Below are 18,287 nucleotides of genomic sequence, written 5' to 3' on the forward strand. Positions count from 1 at the left end.
TAAACGTTTTAGAACGTCTCATATGACATAACCACCACGTTATCTACTTGACTTATAATATTTTTAGAAGTTCAAACTATCCCCACGTATTAACTTGGATTCTTTTAACATATTTCGTCCTCACTTACATACTTGCCAGTAAAATTTTTATAAAGTCGTCTATGAGATCTCACATCAGTTGAAAATGGGAACAAAAAACATTGGTTACAAGGATATGAAAACCTCTCTTTAGTATATGCATTTTAATACGGTGAGGCTGACAGCGACATGTAACAAGCTAAAGTGAACAATATCTGCTAGCGACTTGGGCCGGGGTAAAATGGAAGAAAGTAAAGCATAAAATGAAAGGAAGAAATAAAGAAGTGATCCTCTCCTTTTGGGTTAAACAAGAATGCAACGCAAAGGTTTGTTAGGGCGCACATGCATTCTAATCTTCCCATTGCCTTCCCAATTACCCAATAATAATTAATTATTTAATTAATTAATTAAAATAATACCCACCGCCCACCAACGACTCAATAATGTAACTTCAAATAAAGTGTTCATTGTTTCGTCACCAAACTAAGCATTTTTTGGCCCTTTCAACCAAGCTTCCATCACTTTATCTTTTATCATCTCTCTCCCCATATCAACACATTTATTTTACTAAATAAATATTTATTCTTCCCGCCATTTTTGTTGCTCGTGATCGTAGATAGATCACGTGACATGATGATACGAAATGCTAAAGAATTAATAGTTAGTAATTATATTAACAAGGTGTATCTTTCTGTTAGCTAACTCAACTCTAAAAATTTCAAAATTAAGTGTACTTAGAACCGGAAGTGAACTATATTTTGTTTTAGAGATATTCATTTAATTTGTGGGATCGAGCCTCACTAAGACCTACCCCTGAATGGGGGTGGAAAATGCTCGTTTAAACAAGGAAAGATGGAGAGATTGGAGGAGGGGAGAATTTCTCTTCATTAGCTAAATAGGGACGAGGACGAAGATTACGTTTACTGTCCTTACCTCATCTAATCTAATCTCCGCTCTTTTTAGCTCATTATAAATTAAAAAAAATGAAAGAATTCATGAAAATAAGAATGATTCATTTACTCGATTGTGGGGTGAGAGTGTTAATTAAATTAATTTCATCGTGCTAGAGCTAATTATTATTATTATTATTATTTTTAATTATTAATTCATCATTGTCAATGCTTTTCATAAACCATCCTTCTAAGTAATCATAGGAGTGAGAAAGAAATAAACGGCCAAAAATGAGTTTGTTTTATTTTATTTTATAGATTATTTTAATTTTTTTAACCAAAAAAATACGTGGACTTGGAATTTTGAACCTTTCACTAATTCTTAAATTATGCATGTTGAGTTTCTTTTATTAATGGTTGAACAATAATTTAGTTATTGCTTTTATTTTATTGCTAATGGTTTTATTAACGTACACATAGAATGTTTATGGGTTATTATGATCTTTTTCTAATTTTTTTTTTCAATTCAAATAATTTTTATTAAACAATAAATCTAACTCATCAGCCCAACTATAAAATATTTTGGTCTGGTTCATTCAAATAGTTCGAGTTGTTATTGATTATGAAACTAAAAAAAAATATATATTTACAATTTAGCCTCGTGTTTAATGTTTAGTAATATGGATTGGTTTCATTTAATTACAAAAATTAATTCATTAAAAAGAAAAAAAAAGTTTAAGAATAAAGGGGTTATTGTGATTGAAGGCAAATGTAAAAGAGCAAAAGTGAAAAGGAATTAAATATTTTATTGACATAAGTCGGTAGAAAATAAAAAAAAATTGATCTGATGGCGTCCTTTATAAGACTCACCTTTTATTGATAGAAAAAAGACACGGCTAGCTATATGACAAATTAGATAATTGAAAACATTCGAGAGAGAACTTTCAAATAATTCATCGATACTGCATAATGCAAAATAATTGCGATGTATTATAAAGATAAGAAATGAAAAAAAAAAAAGTTATTTTTGAATATATTCTTATTTTGTCCTCTGGGCTTTCTCTTTCCAACTTCTCCTTAAAAAATTTTAAAACGGAGAATTCTTAAACAAAAATAAGTATTTATTTAATTATTTTTTATTTATTAGAGTTAGCAATTTGAGGATTTCATCCTTTTATCGAAGTCAATAGAATTAAATTATTTTTAAAAGTTCTGAATATTTAATACAATTATAAATCCGCAATAATTGAGAGATTTAATGTTAAATTAAATCATACAAAAAGTCTTAACACCATTTTGCAACGAAAAGCATTTAAAACAATATATATATTTTCAATATAATTTTTGTTTTGTTTTGTTTTGAAATAAAACTCACGACCAATGACAGCCATTATAATAACATTATCGTACTCACGAAGATAATTTTAAAAAATATATTCAGAGGCATTTAAAAAATAGTTTGAAAAAAAGGTGACGTCTTCATAATAATAAAATAATATTAATATGAATTTTATGTCAATTAATTCATTTTGATTTCATTATACATTCTTCACATTTTAATATCTTAAATATATATATAAAAAATATATACATTAAGTTAAAAATATTAAATTTGAAAAAAAAAAGAGAGAATGGTGGGGAGATGAGCATAATCAGAGAATGCTTCGGCCATTAATACTTAATCACGTTCTTAACATCTTTAATTACTTATCTTAGTCCCATTAATTTGGAATCTTTTATTTATTTATTATTATATTTATTTATTTGACAACGCCTAGACTCCAGTCCAATCTTACACGGCGATGTAGGCGGCAAGACAACAAGCCAGCCCAATTTATTGAATTTCTAATTATTATTATTATTATTATTATTATTATTATTATTATTATTATTATTATTTTTAATTTGACTCCCTAAAATTAATTAAATTTTGGAATACATTAATAAAATCAGTGTATATTGTTGATTTTATGTCCACGTCCCAAACATATTTTTATTTATTTATTTATTTATTTATATAAAATTATAGGATTAAAAGTTATAATTTATGGGGAACAAAACATAGTGGGAATGTGTTTTAAATAGGAAGATTAAATGATGATTCTAAGAATCCAAATAAATATTAAAAAGGAAAAAAAGGAATTTCAAGTGAAAATGTTTTGTATTATGACTTTCACAATTTTAATTATTGTTATTATTATTATTATTACTATGATTATTTATTTATTCTTCTACTTTAATTTTGGACCACTCCTTAAACATCCACTTTTTTTTTTAGAATAAAATTTTGATTAACTTTTGAAAATATATTTTATTTTATTTGAAGAACATTGAAAAAGAAAAGAAAAAAAATAAATAATACTATTTAAATATTCTTCTAAAGCACCTTAAAATATTTGGTTCATGGAATGTTTGGTGGGTGTTTATAATTATAACAAAATAATAATAATAATAGTGAATTAGAAATTAAATATAATTAAATATTTTTTATTATTTGGAATATATATAATAAAATTTTTGGAATGAGTTAAGAGGAAGAAAAGGGGTATGGAGGATGATGGAATAAGGTTTGACTATGGAATAGTGTTTTATGTTTTAATTAATTAAATAAATAATTAAAATAAATAATTGGTGGTGGAAAATGTTGATCTCCATCATCATCATCATCATCATGGTGGTGTTGTTGTTGTTCTATCTTTTTTCTCACTTTATTTTTCTTATTCTTTCTATTCTCTTTTTTGTGATCCTTTCGTTTGGAATTGGACGCAACAACGGTTGTTTAATGGAGCGCATCATTATAGCATATCATTTCGTTTCGATCTTCCCAACATCAATGGCTTACAATTAACGGTTCGCACAACTTTTTACCCCACTCTTAATCTCGTTCTATATTCAGTACGTTTGGTATAATTCTTCAAATTTAGTCTCTATAGTTTTAAAAGGTGTGAGATCTTTCATTGGTTGGAGAGGGGAACGAAGCATTCGTTGTATATAAGGGTATGGAAACCTTTTCCTAGTAGTCGACTATGATTATAATAACCCAAGTCCACCATTAGCAGAAATGGTTCTCTTTGGGCTTTCTGTTTCGTGCTTGGCTTGAGCTGTTACAAATGGTACCAAAGCCAAACAATGGGTGATGTGTCAGCGATGAGGCTGAGCTCTGAAAATGGTTGGACACGAGGCGGTGTGTCAGTAAGGATGGTGGGGCCCGAAGGGGGTGGATTGGGGGAGTCCAACATCGATTGGAGAATGGAATGAGTGCTAATGAGGATGTTGGGCCTTGACAGTATGCTTGCAAGGATGCTACACACCGAACTTGGACTGTTACAAATGGTATCAGAGCCAGACACTAGACGGTGTGCCAACAAGAACGCTAAACCCCAAAAGGAGTGGACACCAAGCGGTGTGCCATCAAGGACACTAAATCCCAAAGGAGTGTAGATTGTAAGATCTCACATCGGTTGGTAAAGAAAATGAAGCATTTTTTTATAAGGGTGTGAAAATAAACCTGAGATGAGAAGCTGACAATATCTATTAGTGATGGAGTTGAACTGTTACACGTTTTAAAATCATAAGACTGATTGTGTTACATTATGACTAAAACAAATAATATTTGCAAACGGTGAGCTAGAAACGTGAAGGGTGAAGTCTCCCCTTCACAAGCGAAAGACACAGCCACGCAACAAAGTGGTTTTGTGGCCTATAATTTAAGAGATGAGTGGAACAAAACTTTGTGAACCCCTTACCATCCCCTCTTCTTTTCATATGTCAAACTGCAACTGTAATGATGTCTGGTTTTGAACTTAACCTCTCCCCTTCTCCACAAATTCACATACAATTTGGACCTTACATATATATATATATATATATATATATATATTCATTCATTTGATCTCCAACATGTAAGTGGGTCTCTGTGGTTATATATTCAAAAGTTGAGCATGTGTTCTAACAGTGTATTCATCATAGCTGCTGGGATTTACGATCTTTGCAAATATTCATAAAAAAAGAGGCTAGTTTTTGTGTTGCTACTTGTAATAAATAGCTCATTCGTTGAATTTTGGAGGCCCATATTCTATGTTGGGTGATGATTTTTGAGTTGTGTCCACTTATTTTGCCCATATCTTTCTCTGTTCTTAGTCAACTTTTAGTCCATATCTTCATATGTAATTTGTCTCAATACCCCATTTGGTCCAATGGAGACCCATCCTCACTCTCCTTCCCATTTCAGGGTTTGTTATTTTTTTTGGGTACAAAATGTGTAAAGTACGAGGCGGTTGCTCAAAGAATACATGTGTGCTCGCTCCTTGCAATAGTATCACTTCTTGTGTTGTGGTCAACTTGGTACTAGGTTGATGCTTGTGTTGTCTGACATACGACTTCTCTACGACTTCTCTGCTTGCAATCATTGACAATGTTTTTCTAATGCGAATGGTTTTTTGGTAGACACCCGAGTTCTATCTATTGCCCACATTGAAACCCCAAGTCCTTGACATATGAACTTGGTTCTTGCTTGAGGGGTATATCTCTCCAAATAGAGGTGTCGACACACGACACTAATAAATTTGGGGGAGTTTTGATATCAACCCACAATTGTATTTTGATTCTGACCTGTAAGTATCCTATCTCCTCTAACACTTTTGACATACGTAAAAGGTTTTCGATCAACGCTCGAGTTCTTTGGACATAAGAGTGATAGTGATGGAGGTAGATGCCATTCATTGTTGATGCTGGAGTTTCCTCTTTTTTCTTGAAGAACTCTCTGAAATTTATGCCTTTGGATCGCTAACGAATAGACTTAGTGAAATCCGATACGAGACTCCGGAGTGGATGAAGGGGTGTGTCCTTCTAGTTCTTAACAACAAATAAGAGGAGACTTTGGTCTGTTGGAAGCATAAAAAACTCACCCAAATGAGAAGCACCACCAGGCAACTTCAATGCCTTTGTTTTACTCTAACAATCATTGGAACATTTGATGCCTCCATAACGTTCCTCTTACTTCATATTCATACTTATCAAAAACACAAACAACCCAATCTCATAATCTACTTCTTTGGAGGCGTATTGTCCTTGCTGGCACACTATATGGTGTCTGATTCTAATATCATTTGTAACCGTCCAATCCCACCGTTAGCAGATATTGTTCGTTTGGGCCTATTATCTATCGCGATTTTAAAATGCTTCTACTAGGGAGAGATTTCTATACCCTTATAAAAAATGTTTCGTTACCCTCCCCAACTAATGAGAAATCTACACACCAACACTAAAAGTAGCATATGAAATGTTTAGCTTATTAAAGCATTATATTATCTATTAGAAGAATATTAGAGTATAAATGGATTGACTTAGAAAAATCTTTTAAACCAATTCGGTTATGTTGCAACTCCAACCACTCAAATAGGGCTGGATTAGATTGTCCAATTGTTTTTTAGTTATTTAAAAAAATCAAATAGGGCTGGGTTAGATTGTCCAATTGTTTTTTAGTTATTTAAAAAAATCATACTTATGCCTAATAAGTATTATATTAATAATTAAAATCTCATAAAATTTAAATATCCTATATAAACAATTAAATATTTTTAATCTTTTTAAAAAGTACTGAGAGGATTCGTTTGAATTGTAACATTATTTTCAAGATTGACCCAATAAAAAAAATGTAACCCAAATCGAATCTTTAATTTTAAAAAAATTCGCCTCGACCCAAATGGTTGAGTAGTTTGAATCTTTAATTTTAAAAAAATTCGCCTGGACCCAAATGGTTGAGTAGTCCGAATGGATCAAATAAACACAATAGAGTAATAACCTTGCCTGTTGGGTTGGGAAAGGTATAGATAAAATCCCAACCCAAGAAGAAGAACAAGGACAAACCGAGCCCATAATGAAACCAAAATATAAAGTACAGTAACGGCGATGGACACAAATTCTCAGCTTTATCCACTTCCAACAATAGCACAACGATCGAGCTACGATAAACGAACCAACAACTTACCCATCAATCCCCACCTTCAGTGCCAAAATCATGGGACCTCTAAGCGCCGGAAACATCATCAGAACCGCCGGTCGAGCAGTCTCCAGAGCCGGCGTCGCCAGTGCCGGTGTCGCGAACCGACCTTCCTCTCCGACGTCCAGTTCCCGAGCCACGCACCGGCACGGCGGCTCCGCTAATTTCCACGGCCTGTCGTTGAGCTCTTCTCTTAGCCACTCTCCGCTTTCCGCCGGCTGGCATTTCTGCAATCCCTACTGCGATGAGTTCGAGTGGATTTCTGAGGACGGAATCGAGACCGAAAATATCGCTAGGGTTTCTGATGAGGACGCAAATGGATGGTCTGTTCCTTCCTTGGATGAGGTTCAAGGCGCCGTCTCTGCAATTAACCAGTACGAATTCCAATTCTTTTAAATTTATTGAGATTATTCGATAGGATTCTCATTGCCGGCGCTGTGAATTTCTCGAGTTTAGGGTTTTTGGCCAAGAGAAGGATGAACTGGGTCGGGTCGGGATGTATACGGGTTTGGTAAACCGGGCTTCTCCAGTTGGGTCGGAGGTGGATTGGATTGAGCCGTGTTTGGAGCTGCAATTGGGCGCGCGTGGCGTTGAAAGGGTTTATGATGCTTTTCAATTATTGCAGACTGACCCTTCGGTTCAGGTGATATTTGCTACTTGCTCCTCCATCTTTAAATATATCATGAAAATGCCCATTGGAAAATAATTAAAAATAAAATAAAATAATAGAATGGTAAAATGATTAAATTATTTATTTGGGTACTTTGCTATTAATTAGGTTAGTTGAATATAAATGGTATTAATTAAAATTCCAAAGGTTTTAATATCAATTATTTTTAATACGAGAATGTCAGGTGAAAGATATTGACGATCTAAACTCGAGTCTTGAGATTTCTAAAAGGATCATGTCATCATATCATGTTGTATTTTTAAACTCGAGTTTTGAGATATGTAAAATCATATCATGTGTTGTTGTATATCTAAATTTGAGTTCGAGATTTGTAAAAGGATCATATCATATCATGATGTTTATTTAGAGAATGGTTATGTCGGTATCGTCGGATAAAGCGGTTTGGGATGCGATTATGAACAATGAAGCTGTGCAACAGCTGAGGAAGTCATTCTACGAAGGTTGGTGTTTTAAAACCATTCCCAACAAAAGAATCCATTGTCATGGTCATCAATCAAACTGTTGTTTTCTCTTTGCTTGCAGCAAAAGACGACACTGTCGGGACTTTGTTGGAAAGCTCTCCCGATGATAAGGGTTCCGATGAACCGACAAACGTGGTGGTGTGGATTTTGAAGAACATGAAGGCGAGAGTGATGGAAGTAATTGAGAGAATGAGAGAGGTGATGAAGCAGTTGTTTGAGAGTGGGAAGGATGATGATGGTGATGGGGAGAAAAGGAGAGAAGGAAGGGATGTGTTTGAGGAGAAGCTTAGAACATCGTTCTTGATATCCATTGTTGTGCTGCTTGTGGTGATGGTGAGTCGAGCTCATACATAAAGTAAGGCTTTCCTCCATGAATTTGACGACATCAAATCTTCTTCTTTTTTTCTTTTTCTTCCAAGTTCTCAGATTGGATATTGGTAATTTGGCAGTCTGAACTTTCTTTTAACTCAAGTTATATGCATATTTTTGTTCATATGTTGCTTTTGTAGGACGTTGTTAGTGCTCTGTTTTTTCAGAAATAGGATTTTCGAGGTACTTATGTGTGATCGCAGATTTCATATAGCTCTCGAAGTACATCATTTGTTGTTATTTTCGAGCTACTATGTATAATGTTTTATTTCACAAATTCCAGGTTTATTCTAAATAAATATTACAAAATACTGAGGATCTTGTTATTTTCGAGCTACTTTATATAATGTTTTATTTTACAAATTCCAGATTTATTCTAAATATAAATATTAGAAGATTCTAAATAGATCAACCGAAGATTCTAAAAAACTAAATTCATGTCAGCTCTCTATAAAATACTCATTTGCTATAAAATACTCATTTGAACGAGTTCAGTGTTTTTTTTTATAATGTAGTTTATTACTTGATAAAAAGTTGGTAGTTTACCACTAGCATAAAATAAGTTAATCCTTAGAGAAAAAAAAAAAAAAAAAATTTAAATGTTTGGTCCAATATTTAAAAGTAAAAAATTAGTGTTAAATAATTTATCCAATAAAATTTTAAAATAAATTTCTATAATTTGATAAAACACTTGTACATGGTGTTTGATCCAGGCTAGTAGGAAATTGATGAAATTCTAACTTTTAAAAATAAAATAATTAAATTCCAATTTTTATTCCAAACCATAAAAATTTTATTATAACTTGCTGACACGTCACGTATAATCTAAAAAATATATAATCGTAGCCAGACAGAGAAATTTACATCCCACACCCATAAGAAAAAACGTGGAAATTTGGAAAATGACGTAAGAAAATGCCCATTATTTAATTTAAATTAAGATGTAAAATCACTTCCAAACATCCATATACGACTCACTTTTCGATCGCATTCCGTTACAACGAAGCAGATCCTTTGGAACCGGAGACCACCAGCTTTCCGCTACTCGTATGCCTCGACTCTCCATGTCCCTTGATCCAATCATCGCACCCGTCCAGAATCGTCGTCAGCTGAAATGGCGGCGCGTCGGTGGCCAGCCACTGGTCCACATAAAACGCCGTCTGGGAGCAGGATCTGTGTGGCCCAGTCGAAGTCACCTCCAGATAGTCGCAAAACCAGCCGTGGTGGGCGCCTGATCCGTCGGAGGTCAGGTTCAATCGACACAACGGCGCTTCGATGCACGGGCCCCGCCCACTGAATATGTCGACATTGTCTCGTTCGAAATAGTCATGGTTTTTTTCCATCAGCCCCCAAGATTCCAGATCTGCGATCTCCACCGATTGGCCATTTGCGTCGCTGATTGTGACGCTGATCATGGCGTCCGTTCCTCCCTTCAGTACTGAACCTGTCTTCACGTAGAATGTGTACACGCATTTTTCCTGCACCAGAAAACACTCCCATCATTTTCCATGGACCACAATCCGCTCAGAAATTACGGCGATTTATATCAATTTAAAACTAATTTGCATCAAGTCATTCATTCAGTTCGCACATAAAATCGACCATCGTGAATCATAAACGCAGAAATTGGAGCATTATCTTGCCTAATACAACATTTCAATAATTAATTAACTTGTCATGACTCATAAGCCATAATTGAACTGAAATGTGAATCATTCTTCAATTATCATTACATTTCTAAACGGAGTTTTGTAATTCGTAGAACTGACGTAACTCATAATCAATCTGAAATGTGAACATTCATTTAGTCCTTTCTTACAGATACAATCGACTATCATCAGTAACTGAGAAATCGAATGCATTTTCTAAACAGCATTTCTATAACTAGTTTCCCTGTCATAACTCAAAACCGATCTCAAATGTGAATCAATCATTCACTTCGTTATTACAAAATACAATCGACAATCATCAACGCAGAAATCGGATCATTATCCTGTATTTTGTAAACTACATTCTGTGAATCAGTTCGACTGTCAGAAAAAATCAATAATCAATCTCAAACATCACAACAACTCGACTACTAAAGGCAATCGATCAACAAGATCAAAACAAACGCAGTCAAAAGTAAATCACGAGTAAATAACAAACTAAGTGAAGATCATCAAAACGGCTCCGATGATGAAAGTAGGAAGATCAAGTAAGAAGGAAGAAATGTATAAAAAGAGATGAAACTTACTTTAGTGTTGCGAGCCAATGCAGAGAGGAAAAGAGCGATGAAGATGAGGGAAAAGAAGAGACAACGAGGCGCCATTTTCAGAACTTCCGGTGGAGATTTAGAGATTTAGGGCAGAAGGAGATGGGGAGGATTGGTTTATATACAGGTCATGGCTGGGGAAGAAAAGATGGATTAAGGTCACGTGATTTGGACGTGGCGCGCAGGTAGTGTTTGGCCACTCTGTTTTAGGACACAGACTAGCGCTCTTATCGGAACGCCTCAACTTAATATCCAAAATTAGTGTTATTAAATTTCAAAATTAGAGAAATAATTGTTAAATTATTCCCACTTCATTTGGTTTTTATTTAATAATATTTTGTTCAACCAGCTATCCACCTGTCATTTTCTAAATTATTTATTTATTTATTTCTAAATTTATTATTATTATTTATTTAATAATATTTTGTATACCACTATCTATTTTAATAATTTGATGATTCCTAAAATCATCATTTAAAAATTACTTTTAATTAAATTTAAATCACTTTTACTATCGTAGAACTAAATATAAAAAGGATTTATAACACTTTTACATAAATAAATAAATAAATAAAATCACTTCAAAATATACTTTTTAATTATATAAAAATCACTTCCAAAAATTAAAAGAATTAAGTAAAAATTACTTTTCATAAATTTATTCTAAATAAATAAATCGTAAAATCATTTTCAAACATGTTCTTAGTCCCTTTAATACCACATGAATATTTTTCGAAATTTAGCCTGCCGAGTACCACACATCATTGTTTCCCTGCTTAGCCACGATATTTTAAATATTAAAAGAATTAAATCTGTTTAATAACAATTTCGTTTTCAGTTTTATCTTAATTTTTTTTTTCTTACAATATATTTATATTTACAATTATTTTCACATTTTTTAAAGTTAATATATATTTTTATTCAAAGCACATAGATTCAGTATAGAACCAGTTCAAAGAGAGACGGTTTTGTCTATCAACAGCATAAACCAACTTGAAAGACTTATACTACAGAGTACATAACTATTTCCAAAGACAGTACTTTTAAGGAAGAAGAACAACTGACCCTGATGTTTTCCGATTCTCGAGATCAGCGTGTGCCTGTGCAGCTTGAGATAAACGATATCGGTGATTAACACGAACCCGTAGAGCACCAGATTCGACGTTTGCAAATAACTCTTGTGCAGCCTTCAACAGCTCATCTCGGGTTAAGTTATATTGCATTAGGGTCGGTCTCGTTAAGAACAGAGATTTTACTGCAAGTGCTGAGAGTGGAACTGGGTCTGGTGTTCCTGATGACTGTCCAAAACTCACCATATAGCCGCGAGTTTTTAGACAGTCCAATGATCCCTGTTCATTGAAAGAGGAAAAAAATTCAGGAAATAATCCATTACTAAGCGTTAAGAATCACGAACCACCACAGTAGTATGATATTTTCCATTTCGATCATAAGCTCTCGTGACTTTACTTTTGGTTTCCCTAAAAGGCCTCATACCAGTAGAGATGTATTCCTTACTTATAAACCCATGATTAACCTCAATGTGGGACTCGTCTCCCAACAATGTTCGACACTAAAATCCCTACCATATAGCAGAACTCAGCAAAGCCTGATGCTCTAAGCTAATCGTCTAAACTATGATTTTGGAGTTGAAAACAACAAGAATTACAATAATTACCTGAAAGGTATCCTTTCCTACAGAGTCATAAACAACATTAACTCCGTTTCCGCGAGTTATCTCACGAACACGAGCAACGAAATCCTCTTCCTTATAGATAATAACATGATGGCATCCATCCTCCTTGGCTTGAGCTGCCTTCTCTTTTGTTGAGACAGTTCCAATGACAGTGGCACCAAGATTGTTAGCCCACTGACACAACAAGGATCCAACTCCACCCGCTGCTGCATGAACGAGGACGATATGTCCAGGTTCAACCTGCAGAGAATATAAGGCGATATCTCATCGGTCGTAGAAATGTTACTGATGCTGGATAATGTATGTGGGGTAAGCCTAAGTTAGTAACTCAAAATTCCCAACTCCCAAAATTTGGCGGTAATTCATGAAATGGAATGAACAAGTTACGTGATATTAACCAATTGTTACTTATCACAGTGTTTTGATATATTACTCTAGTACTTGGTGACCCATTTAAGGGCCACTCCACGTCGGTTGGAGAGGAGATCGAAGTATTGCTTATAAGGGTATGGAAACCTCTCCATAACAAACGTGTTTTAAAACCGTGAGGCTAACAGCGATACGTAACGGGCCAAAGCGGAAAATATCTGTTAGCGGTCGGCTTGGGTTGTTACATATATCCAACCCAAATGTAGTTAACTGATTTACAACAGAGGTTCAAATAAATCTCGGTTTTTACCTTAGATCGGGCTTGCTAAACACCATTTTTTTCCGAGATATATGACATACCCATGTAAAGTCAATGTCTAATAATGTGGGTAAACAAGCATAAGCATGTAAGGACAGACTACCTATTTTCAGTAACTTGTAATAATACACATGAATCTTAAATCTAACAACTGCAAATAAATACGATAAAACTCAACTAACCTTGAAACAGCGACCAACTAAAAATTGAGCTGTCAAACCCTTCAGCAGTACAGATGCTGCAACTGTAGGATCAATCGAGGTAGGCACTGGAACAACTTTGTCTGCAGGGATTATCTGTTCTTCTGAATATGAGCCCATTGGGTTACCAGCATAACCAACAAGGTCTCCAACTTTCACGTCGTTTACTCCCGGGCCCGCAGCTGTCACCGTCCCAACAGCTTCCATGCCTGTATCGTAAATTACTCTTCAGTAATGTTGCGTGTATGCAAAGCTCACTTCTCCAGCATTCAAATTGGGTATTAACCAAGTGTTTGAATAATTTTCACAAGTCTACTGTTTTAGTTATTTAGAATTCAAGGATACTGTCACACAACCTATAGAAAAGATCTCACTCCAGTAAAGTAGCAAGCACACTACTCCAATTCTCCTTGAACAGTTTTGGGCTTTGCGAAGTTTAATGACGCAACGTGGTCGAGGGAATCAAACAAGTCTAAGAGTGGAAGTCGAAGTGATATTGTTCATCTTTTCAAGCCTATTATAAGAGACATGAAATGTTGTTCCCAAGCTCACCGCTAGCAGATATTGTCCTCTTTGAGCTTTCCCTCTTAGGCTTCCTCTCAAGATTTTAAAACGCGTTTGATAGGGAGAGATTTCCATACCCTTATAAGGCCTGGACTGTTACAAATGGTATCAAAGTTAGACACTGGGCGGTGTGCCAGGGAGGACGCTGGCCCCTAAAGGAGTGGATTGTGAGATCCCACATCGGCTGGAGAGGGGAACAAAACATTCATTATAAGGATGTAGAAACCTCTCCCTAGTAATTACAAATTGTATCAGAGTCAGACACCTGGCGGTGTGTCAGTGAAGACGCTGGCCCCTAAAGGGGTGGATTGTAAGATCCTACATCAGCAGGGGAGGGGAACGAAACCTTCATTGTAAGGGTGTAAAAACCTCTCCCTAATAATTACAAATGGTATTAGAGTCAGACACCGGGCGGTGTGCTAGTGAGGACGCTGGCCCCTAAAGGGGTGGATTGTAAGATCCCACCTCGACTGGAGAGGGGACCGAAACATTCATTATAAGGGTGTGGAAACCTCTCCCTAGTAATTGAGTTAGACACGAGACGGTGTGTCAGCGAGGACGCTGGCCCCCAAGAGAGGTGGATTGTGAGATCCCACATTGGTTGGAGGAGGGAAACGAAACATTCTTTATAAGGATGTGGAAACCTCTCCCCGCGTTTTTGCGTTTTAAAATCTTGAGGGAAAGCTCGAAAGAGAAAGTTCAAATAGAAGTAGTATCAAGTATCAGTTAGTGGTGGCTACTGGCTTTAGCTGTTACAACATGCAAATAAAGAAACATTATCCAGAGCCCATTATGATCCAATTACTTTAAAGACAAGAACAAAACCTGGAGTAAAGGGCATGGTAGCAGCCTTGTAAACTCCTTTCCTGAAGTACACATCAATAAAATTTACACCAATCACCGTGTTTCTAACTCGAACCTCTCCCACTTTTGGCTCTCCAATATCCACATCCTCCCATTGAAGAACCTGTTACCATCACTTTGAACAATAAATCCGACCAGAACCCCAACAATGGCAGCAGAGCAACATAAATTCCTTAAACCAACGAATGTAACAATCATTTTGTCCACAATGAGAGAGCCCAGGAAAAAAAATTTACAAATTACGAACCGCTATTAAACTAATTATACTGTAAGATCTTTTAATATGCATCAAATTCGTACAATAATTGAATATTGAATTGAAGAATCGCAGAAAAGACGATGAGAGATGAAAGCAAACCTCAGGCCCACCAAGCTTATAAACCCTTATGGCTTTAACCATCTCCGGAGCTGACGATTCAGCTCGCCGACAAACAGCCCTCGCCGTAAAATATTCAGTCCGGAGCTCCGAATGGTGGTGGGAAGCCTCCGTCCGTTCTTCTCAGGGTTCGAAATTTCAGGTCGAATCGATATTTTCATTTCTTTTTCTTTTTTACTTAAATAATATATTCGGTGAAAAATTCGAACATAGCTAAAAAAAAGTTTAAATATTATATAATTTAATTACAAAATCAACAAATTATAGCTTTTAAAATAATTTTTATATTTGGATTTTCTTTTCTACAATTTATTGTCAACGTCCATTGACAGCGTCGTTCTTTGCCAACACGTGTTGAGCAGTTTCTTCTTGATTTCAAGACCCATTGACATCCCCTGATTCTCAGCTGAAACATCGTCCGCTTAATGACTTGCTTACTAAAATGGATATTCAATTAACCACCGCCCAAATCGTGGGTTTCAGAATCAGCGCCATTTGAAGTTCATTGCGATTCTTGAATGGAGCGGGAACAAAGCTGCTCCGCCGCCGTGAAAGATGAATTTCATCCAAATCCACACATCGATGCCCAAACGTTGATTTTGAAATCGATTTTCTTCTTGGATGGCGTCGGCGAGGTCATCGTCACTTGCAATTCAGATGGGTTGTTTTGGGAATTGGTTGACTTCCCAGAATCTGTAATTTCTTGATCTAATTTGATTTCTTATGTTTGCCTAAACTTGCTTCTCGAGTTTGCTCTTTCTTTCTTGGGTTTTAATGGGCATCCATTGCTTGATCTTTACTTCATGTTTGTGATTGGTTTATCAAATTGGGTGAAAAATATGTTAGCGTTTGGAAATGTACCGTTCATATTGTCCGAGTAGAAGCCCTGTATGCTTTGTTTTCCGTTTCATCTGAAAGGCCTCTGCCATGAAGATATTGTTCTTCACTTGTCTTTATCCAGCTAATTTCATGTTTCATAGCTTTTGTGGCTATCATCGGTTAGAAATTACGACTCTACACAATCGTATGATATTGTCCATTTTGGGGATAAGCTCTCGTGGCTTTGCTTTTGGTTTCTCAAAAGGTCTTATACCAATGGAGACAGAATTCCTTACTTATAAACTCATGATCAACCCCTTAATTAGCTGATGTCGGACTCCTCTCCCAACAATCCTCAACAATCCTCCCCTCGAACAAATTACACCATAGAGCCTTCCCTAAGGCCTATGGAGCTTTCGAACAACTTCCCCTTAATCAAGGCTCGACTCCTTTTCTGGAGCCCTTGAACAATCTACACATTTTGTTCGACACTTGAGTCACTTTTGACTACACCTCGAGGCTCACAACTTCTTTGTTCGACATGGTTAAGTTAAGGGCATGACTCTGATACCATGTTAGAAATCACAACTTTCCACAATGGTATGATATTGTCCATTTTGAGTATAAGCTCTCATAGCTTTGCTTTTGGTTTCTCCCAAAAGGCTTCATACCAATGGAGATAGTATTCCTTACTTATAAACTCATAATCAACCCCTTAATTAGTTGATGTCAGACTCCTCTCCCAACAATCCTGAACATCTTCTTCTTCTATCTTGAAAAGAAAAGTGGGTTTGTTCAATATGGTTTATAATGACACGAATATGATTAGTGATAGATATAATTCTACTTAACTCGAGTTTTGTACAATTCAATTGAATAGGTTGGCTCAGGATGCATGGGCATTAAGCTTGTTCCCGATGTTGCAGCAGAGGTCAAGTTTTCTGATGCTTATGCTGTTGAGTTTGACGACTTTGGAGTGATTCATAAATCAAAACTTGCGGCTGTTGCAAGCTGTATGATATGCAATGAATACGAGGTTTTTCATTACTCGTCGGTTGATTATTTCTTCTTGTCCTTAGATTTTTGAAGCTGTCAATACCTTATAATCACTGTTATTTGTTACAGAAACAGATGTATAGATTTACAGTGCACAGTTTTCAAAGATCAAAATCTCAGCCTGCTCATTGGGCCCTGACTATGTTTACATTTGGACACGAGGACCAGCAAACATGTCAGATGTGGGTAAATCAGATTAATGCATCTTTGGACCTTGAAGTTGAGAGACCAAAGAATCTTCTTGTAAGTTATGGTAACCATGATTGTATCTAAAGCTAGAAAAATAAACTTGTCACTATTACCGAGCAAACAACATGTTCGGTCTAGGACATCCGGATTTTAGTGAATGGGATGACAGTTTCTCATTCTAAATCTGTTAGATCGAACTAAGTGAACCTACATTGTTTTCTTTATACATTCCGTGCTTTCTTTGATGGTCTAGGTTTTTGTTAATCCTAAGAGTGGGAAAGGGATAGGGAGCCGAACGTGGGAAGCAGTAGCTCCTATATTTTTACGTGCTGAAATAAACACGAAGGTAAAATTTTATCTGACTTTTCCATTTCCTGATGTTTCTTTTCGTGATAGTGAAACAAAAATTGCTTAATTTCAGGTGATTGTGACTGAAAGAGCAGGTCATGCATTTGATGTAATGGCATCTATTGCAAACGAGGATCTAAAAATGTATGATGGTATTGTTGCTGTTGTAAGTAAGAGATCTTTGCATTTTTACTTCATATTTTTACCTAGAGACTTACCTGTTGGTGCTTCTTGTGAGGGAGGGATTTGGAACTTGGTTGTCTGATCTTTGTGGCAGTACCAACTCAAAACTTTGGTTGGACACAATTTGGCTGAGCAATTAAGGGAAATCCCGAATATCCTGAATCTTCTACAATGAATAAGATGAAAGATATATATTCTGAAGTTTTATTATCAAAGACTAAATTCCTCGATATTACTGTCTTGATATTCTTTCTAAAGAATAAATTCCTAACGAGAGATACTAAAGCTACAGTCTTATTGTGAGATCTCACATCGGTTGGGAGAAGAACAAAACATTGTTTATAAGAGTGTGGAAGTCTCTCCCTAGAAGACATGTTTTAAAAACCTTGAAGAGAACTTGGAAAGGAAAGCCCAAAGAGGACAATATCTGCTAGTGGTGGACTTGGGCGGTTACACATGGTATCAAAGCCAGACACCAGATGATGTGGCTAGCGAGGAGGCTGAGCTCCAGAGGGGAGTGGACACGAGATGGTGTGGCCTGAAGGGGGGGGGGGGGGGGGGGG

The 18,287-nt window shown here is 35.7% G+C and overlaps 4 protein-coding genes across 5 annotated transcripts in view; 2 read left to right on the forward strand and 2 right to left on the reverse strand.

Moving 5' to 3' along the window:
- Positions 1 to 6,850: 6,850 nt before the first annotated feature.
- Positions 6,851 to 8,780, forward strand: LOC111459296. Its single transcript, XM_023102130.1, has 5 exons — positions 6,851 to 6,938; positions 6,984 to 7,343; positions 7,426 to 7,612; positions 8,007 to 8,100; positions 8,183 to 8,780. Exons 2-5 carry the CDS (start codon positions 6,988 to 6,990, stop codon positions 8,473 to 8,475), a joined length of 930 nt encoding a protein of 309 aa, XP_022957898.1. The 5' UTR covers positions 6,851 to 6,938; positions 6,984 to 6,987; the 3' UTR covers positions 8,476 to 8,780.
- A 485-nt stretch (positions 8,781 to 9,265) lies between these two features.
- LOC111459298 (PLAT domain-containing protein 3-like) lies at positions 9,266 to 10,846 on the reverse strand. Its single transcript, XM_023102132.1, has 2 exons — positions 10,727 to 10,846; positions 9,266 to 9,968 (listed from the first exon to the last, which is right to left on the reverse strand). Exons 1-2 carry the CDS (start codon positions 10,799 to 10,801, stop codon positions 9,486 to 9,488), a joined length of 558 nt encoding a protein of 185 aa, XP_022957900.1. The 5' UTR covers positions 10,802 to 10,846; the 3' UTR covers positions 9,266 to 9,485.
- Positions 10,847 to 11,638: 792 nt separating this feature from the next.
- On the reverse strand, positions 11,639 to 15,287 carry LOC111459295 (2-haloacrylate reductase-like). Its single transcript, XM_023102129.1, has 5 exons — positions 15,112 to 15,287; positions 14,715 to 14,856; positions 13,308 to 13,534; positions 12,420 to 12,677; positions 11,639 to 12,093 (listed from the first exon to the last, which is right to left on the reverse strand). Exons 1-5 carry the CDS (start codon positions 15,151 to 15,153, stop codon positions 11,788 to 11,790), a joined length of 975 nt encoding a protein of 324 aa, XP_022957897.1. The 5' UTR covers positions 15,154 to 15,287; the 3' UTR covers positions 11,639 to 11,787.
- The window catches only part of LOC111459291 (ceramide kinase), an 8,583-nt gene continuing 5,485 nt past the window's right edge, over positions 15,190 to 18,287 (forward strand). For both annotated transcript variants that reach the window (XM_023102123.1, XM_023102124.1), the window contains exons 1-6: positions 15,190 to 15,271; positions 15,492 to 15,824; positions 16,829 to 16,984; positions 17,074 to 17,247; positions 17,447 to 17,539; positions 17,615 to 17,707. In XM_023102123.1, the coding sequence (XP_022957891.1) occupies positions 15,648 to 15,824; positions 16,829 to 16,984; positions 17,074 to 17,247; positions 17,447 to 17,539; positions 17,615 to 17,707 (693 nt within the window). In that variant the 5' untranslated portion in view covers positions 15,190 to 15,271; positions 15,492 to 15,647. The remainder of the gene's footprint in view (positions 15,272 to 15,491; positions 15,825 to 16,828; positions 16,985 to 17,073; positions 17,248 to 17,446; positions 17,540 to 17,614; positions 17,708 to 18,287) is intronic.

Source organism: Cucurbita moschata, unplaced genomic scaffold, assembly GCF_002738365.1.
Source record: "Cucurbita moschata cultivar Rifu unplaced genomic scaffold, Cmos_1.0 Cmo_Scf00022, whole genome shotgun sequence".
Taxonomy (NCBI): Eukaryota; Viridiplantae; Streptophyta; class Magnoliopsida; order Cucurbitales; family Cucurbitaceae; genus Cucurbita; species Cucurbita moschata.

Excerpts from the sequence above, each read along its gene's own strand:
- LOC111459298 (XM_023102132.1), bottom strand. The coding sequence starts at position 10,801 with ATGGCGCCTCGTTGTCTCTTCTTTTCCCTCATCTTCATCGCTCTTTTC. Across the intron at positions 9,969-10,726 it reads CATTGGCTCGCAACACTAAA|GAAAAATGCGTGTACACATT; the intron begins GTAAGTTTCATC and ends TTTCTGGTGCAG.
- LOC111459295 (XM_023102129.1), bottom strand. The coding sequence starts at position 15,153 with ATGGTTAAAGCCATAAGGGTTTATAAGCTTGGTGGGCCTGAG. Across the intron at positions 14,857-15,111 it reads ATAAGCTTGGTGGGCCTGAG|GTTCTTCAATGGGAGGATGT; the intron begins GTTTGCTTTCAT and ends TGATGGTAACAG. Across the intron at positions 13,535-14,714 it reads TACCATGCCCTTTACTCCAG|GCATGGAAGCTGTTGGGACG; the intron begins GTTTTGTTCTTG and ends TTTACGATACAG.
- LOC111459296 (XM_023102130.1), top strand. The coding sequence starts at position 6,988 with ATGGGACCTCTAAGCGCCGGAAACATCATCAGAACCGCCGGTCGAGCA. Across the intron at positions 7,344-7,425 it reads GCCGTCTCTGCAATTAACCA|GGTTTTTGGCCAAGAGAAGG; the intron begins GTACGAATTCCA and ends TCTCGAGTTTAG. Across the intron at positions 8,101-8,182 it reads GAGGAAGTCATTCTACGAAG|CAAAAGACGACACTGTCGGG; the intron begins GTTGGTGTTTTA and ends CTTTGCTTGCAG.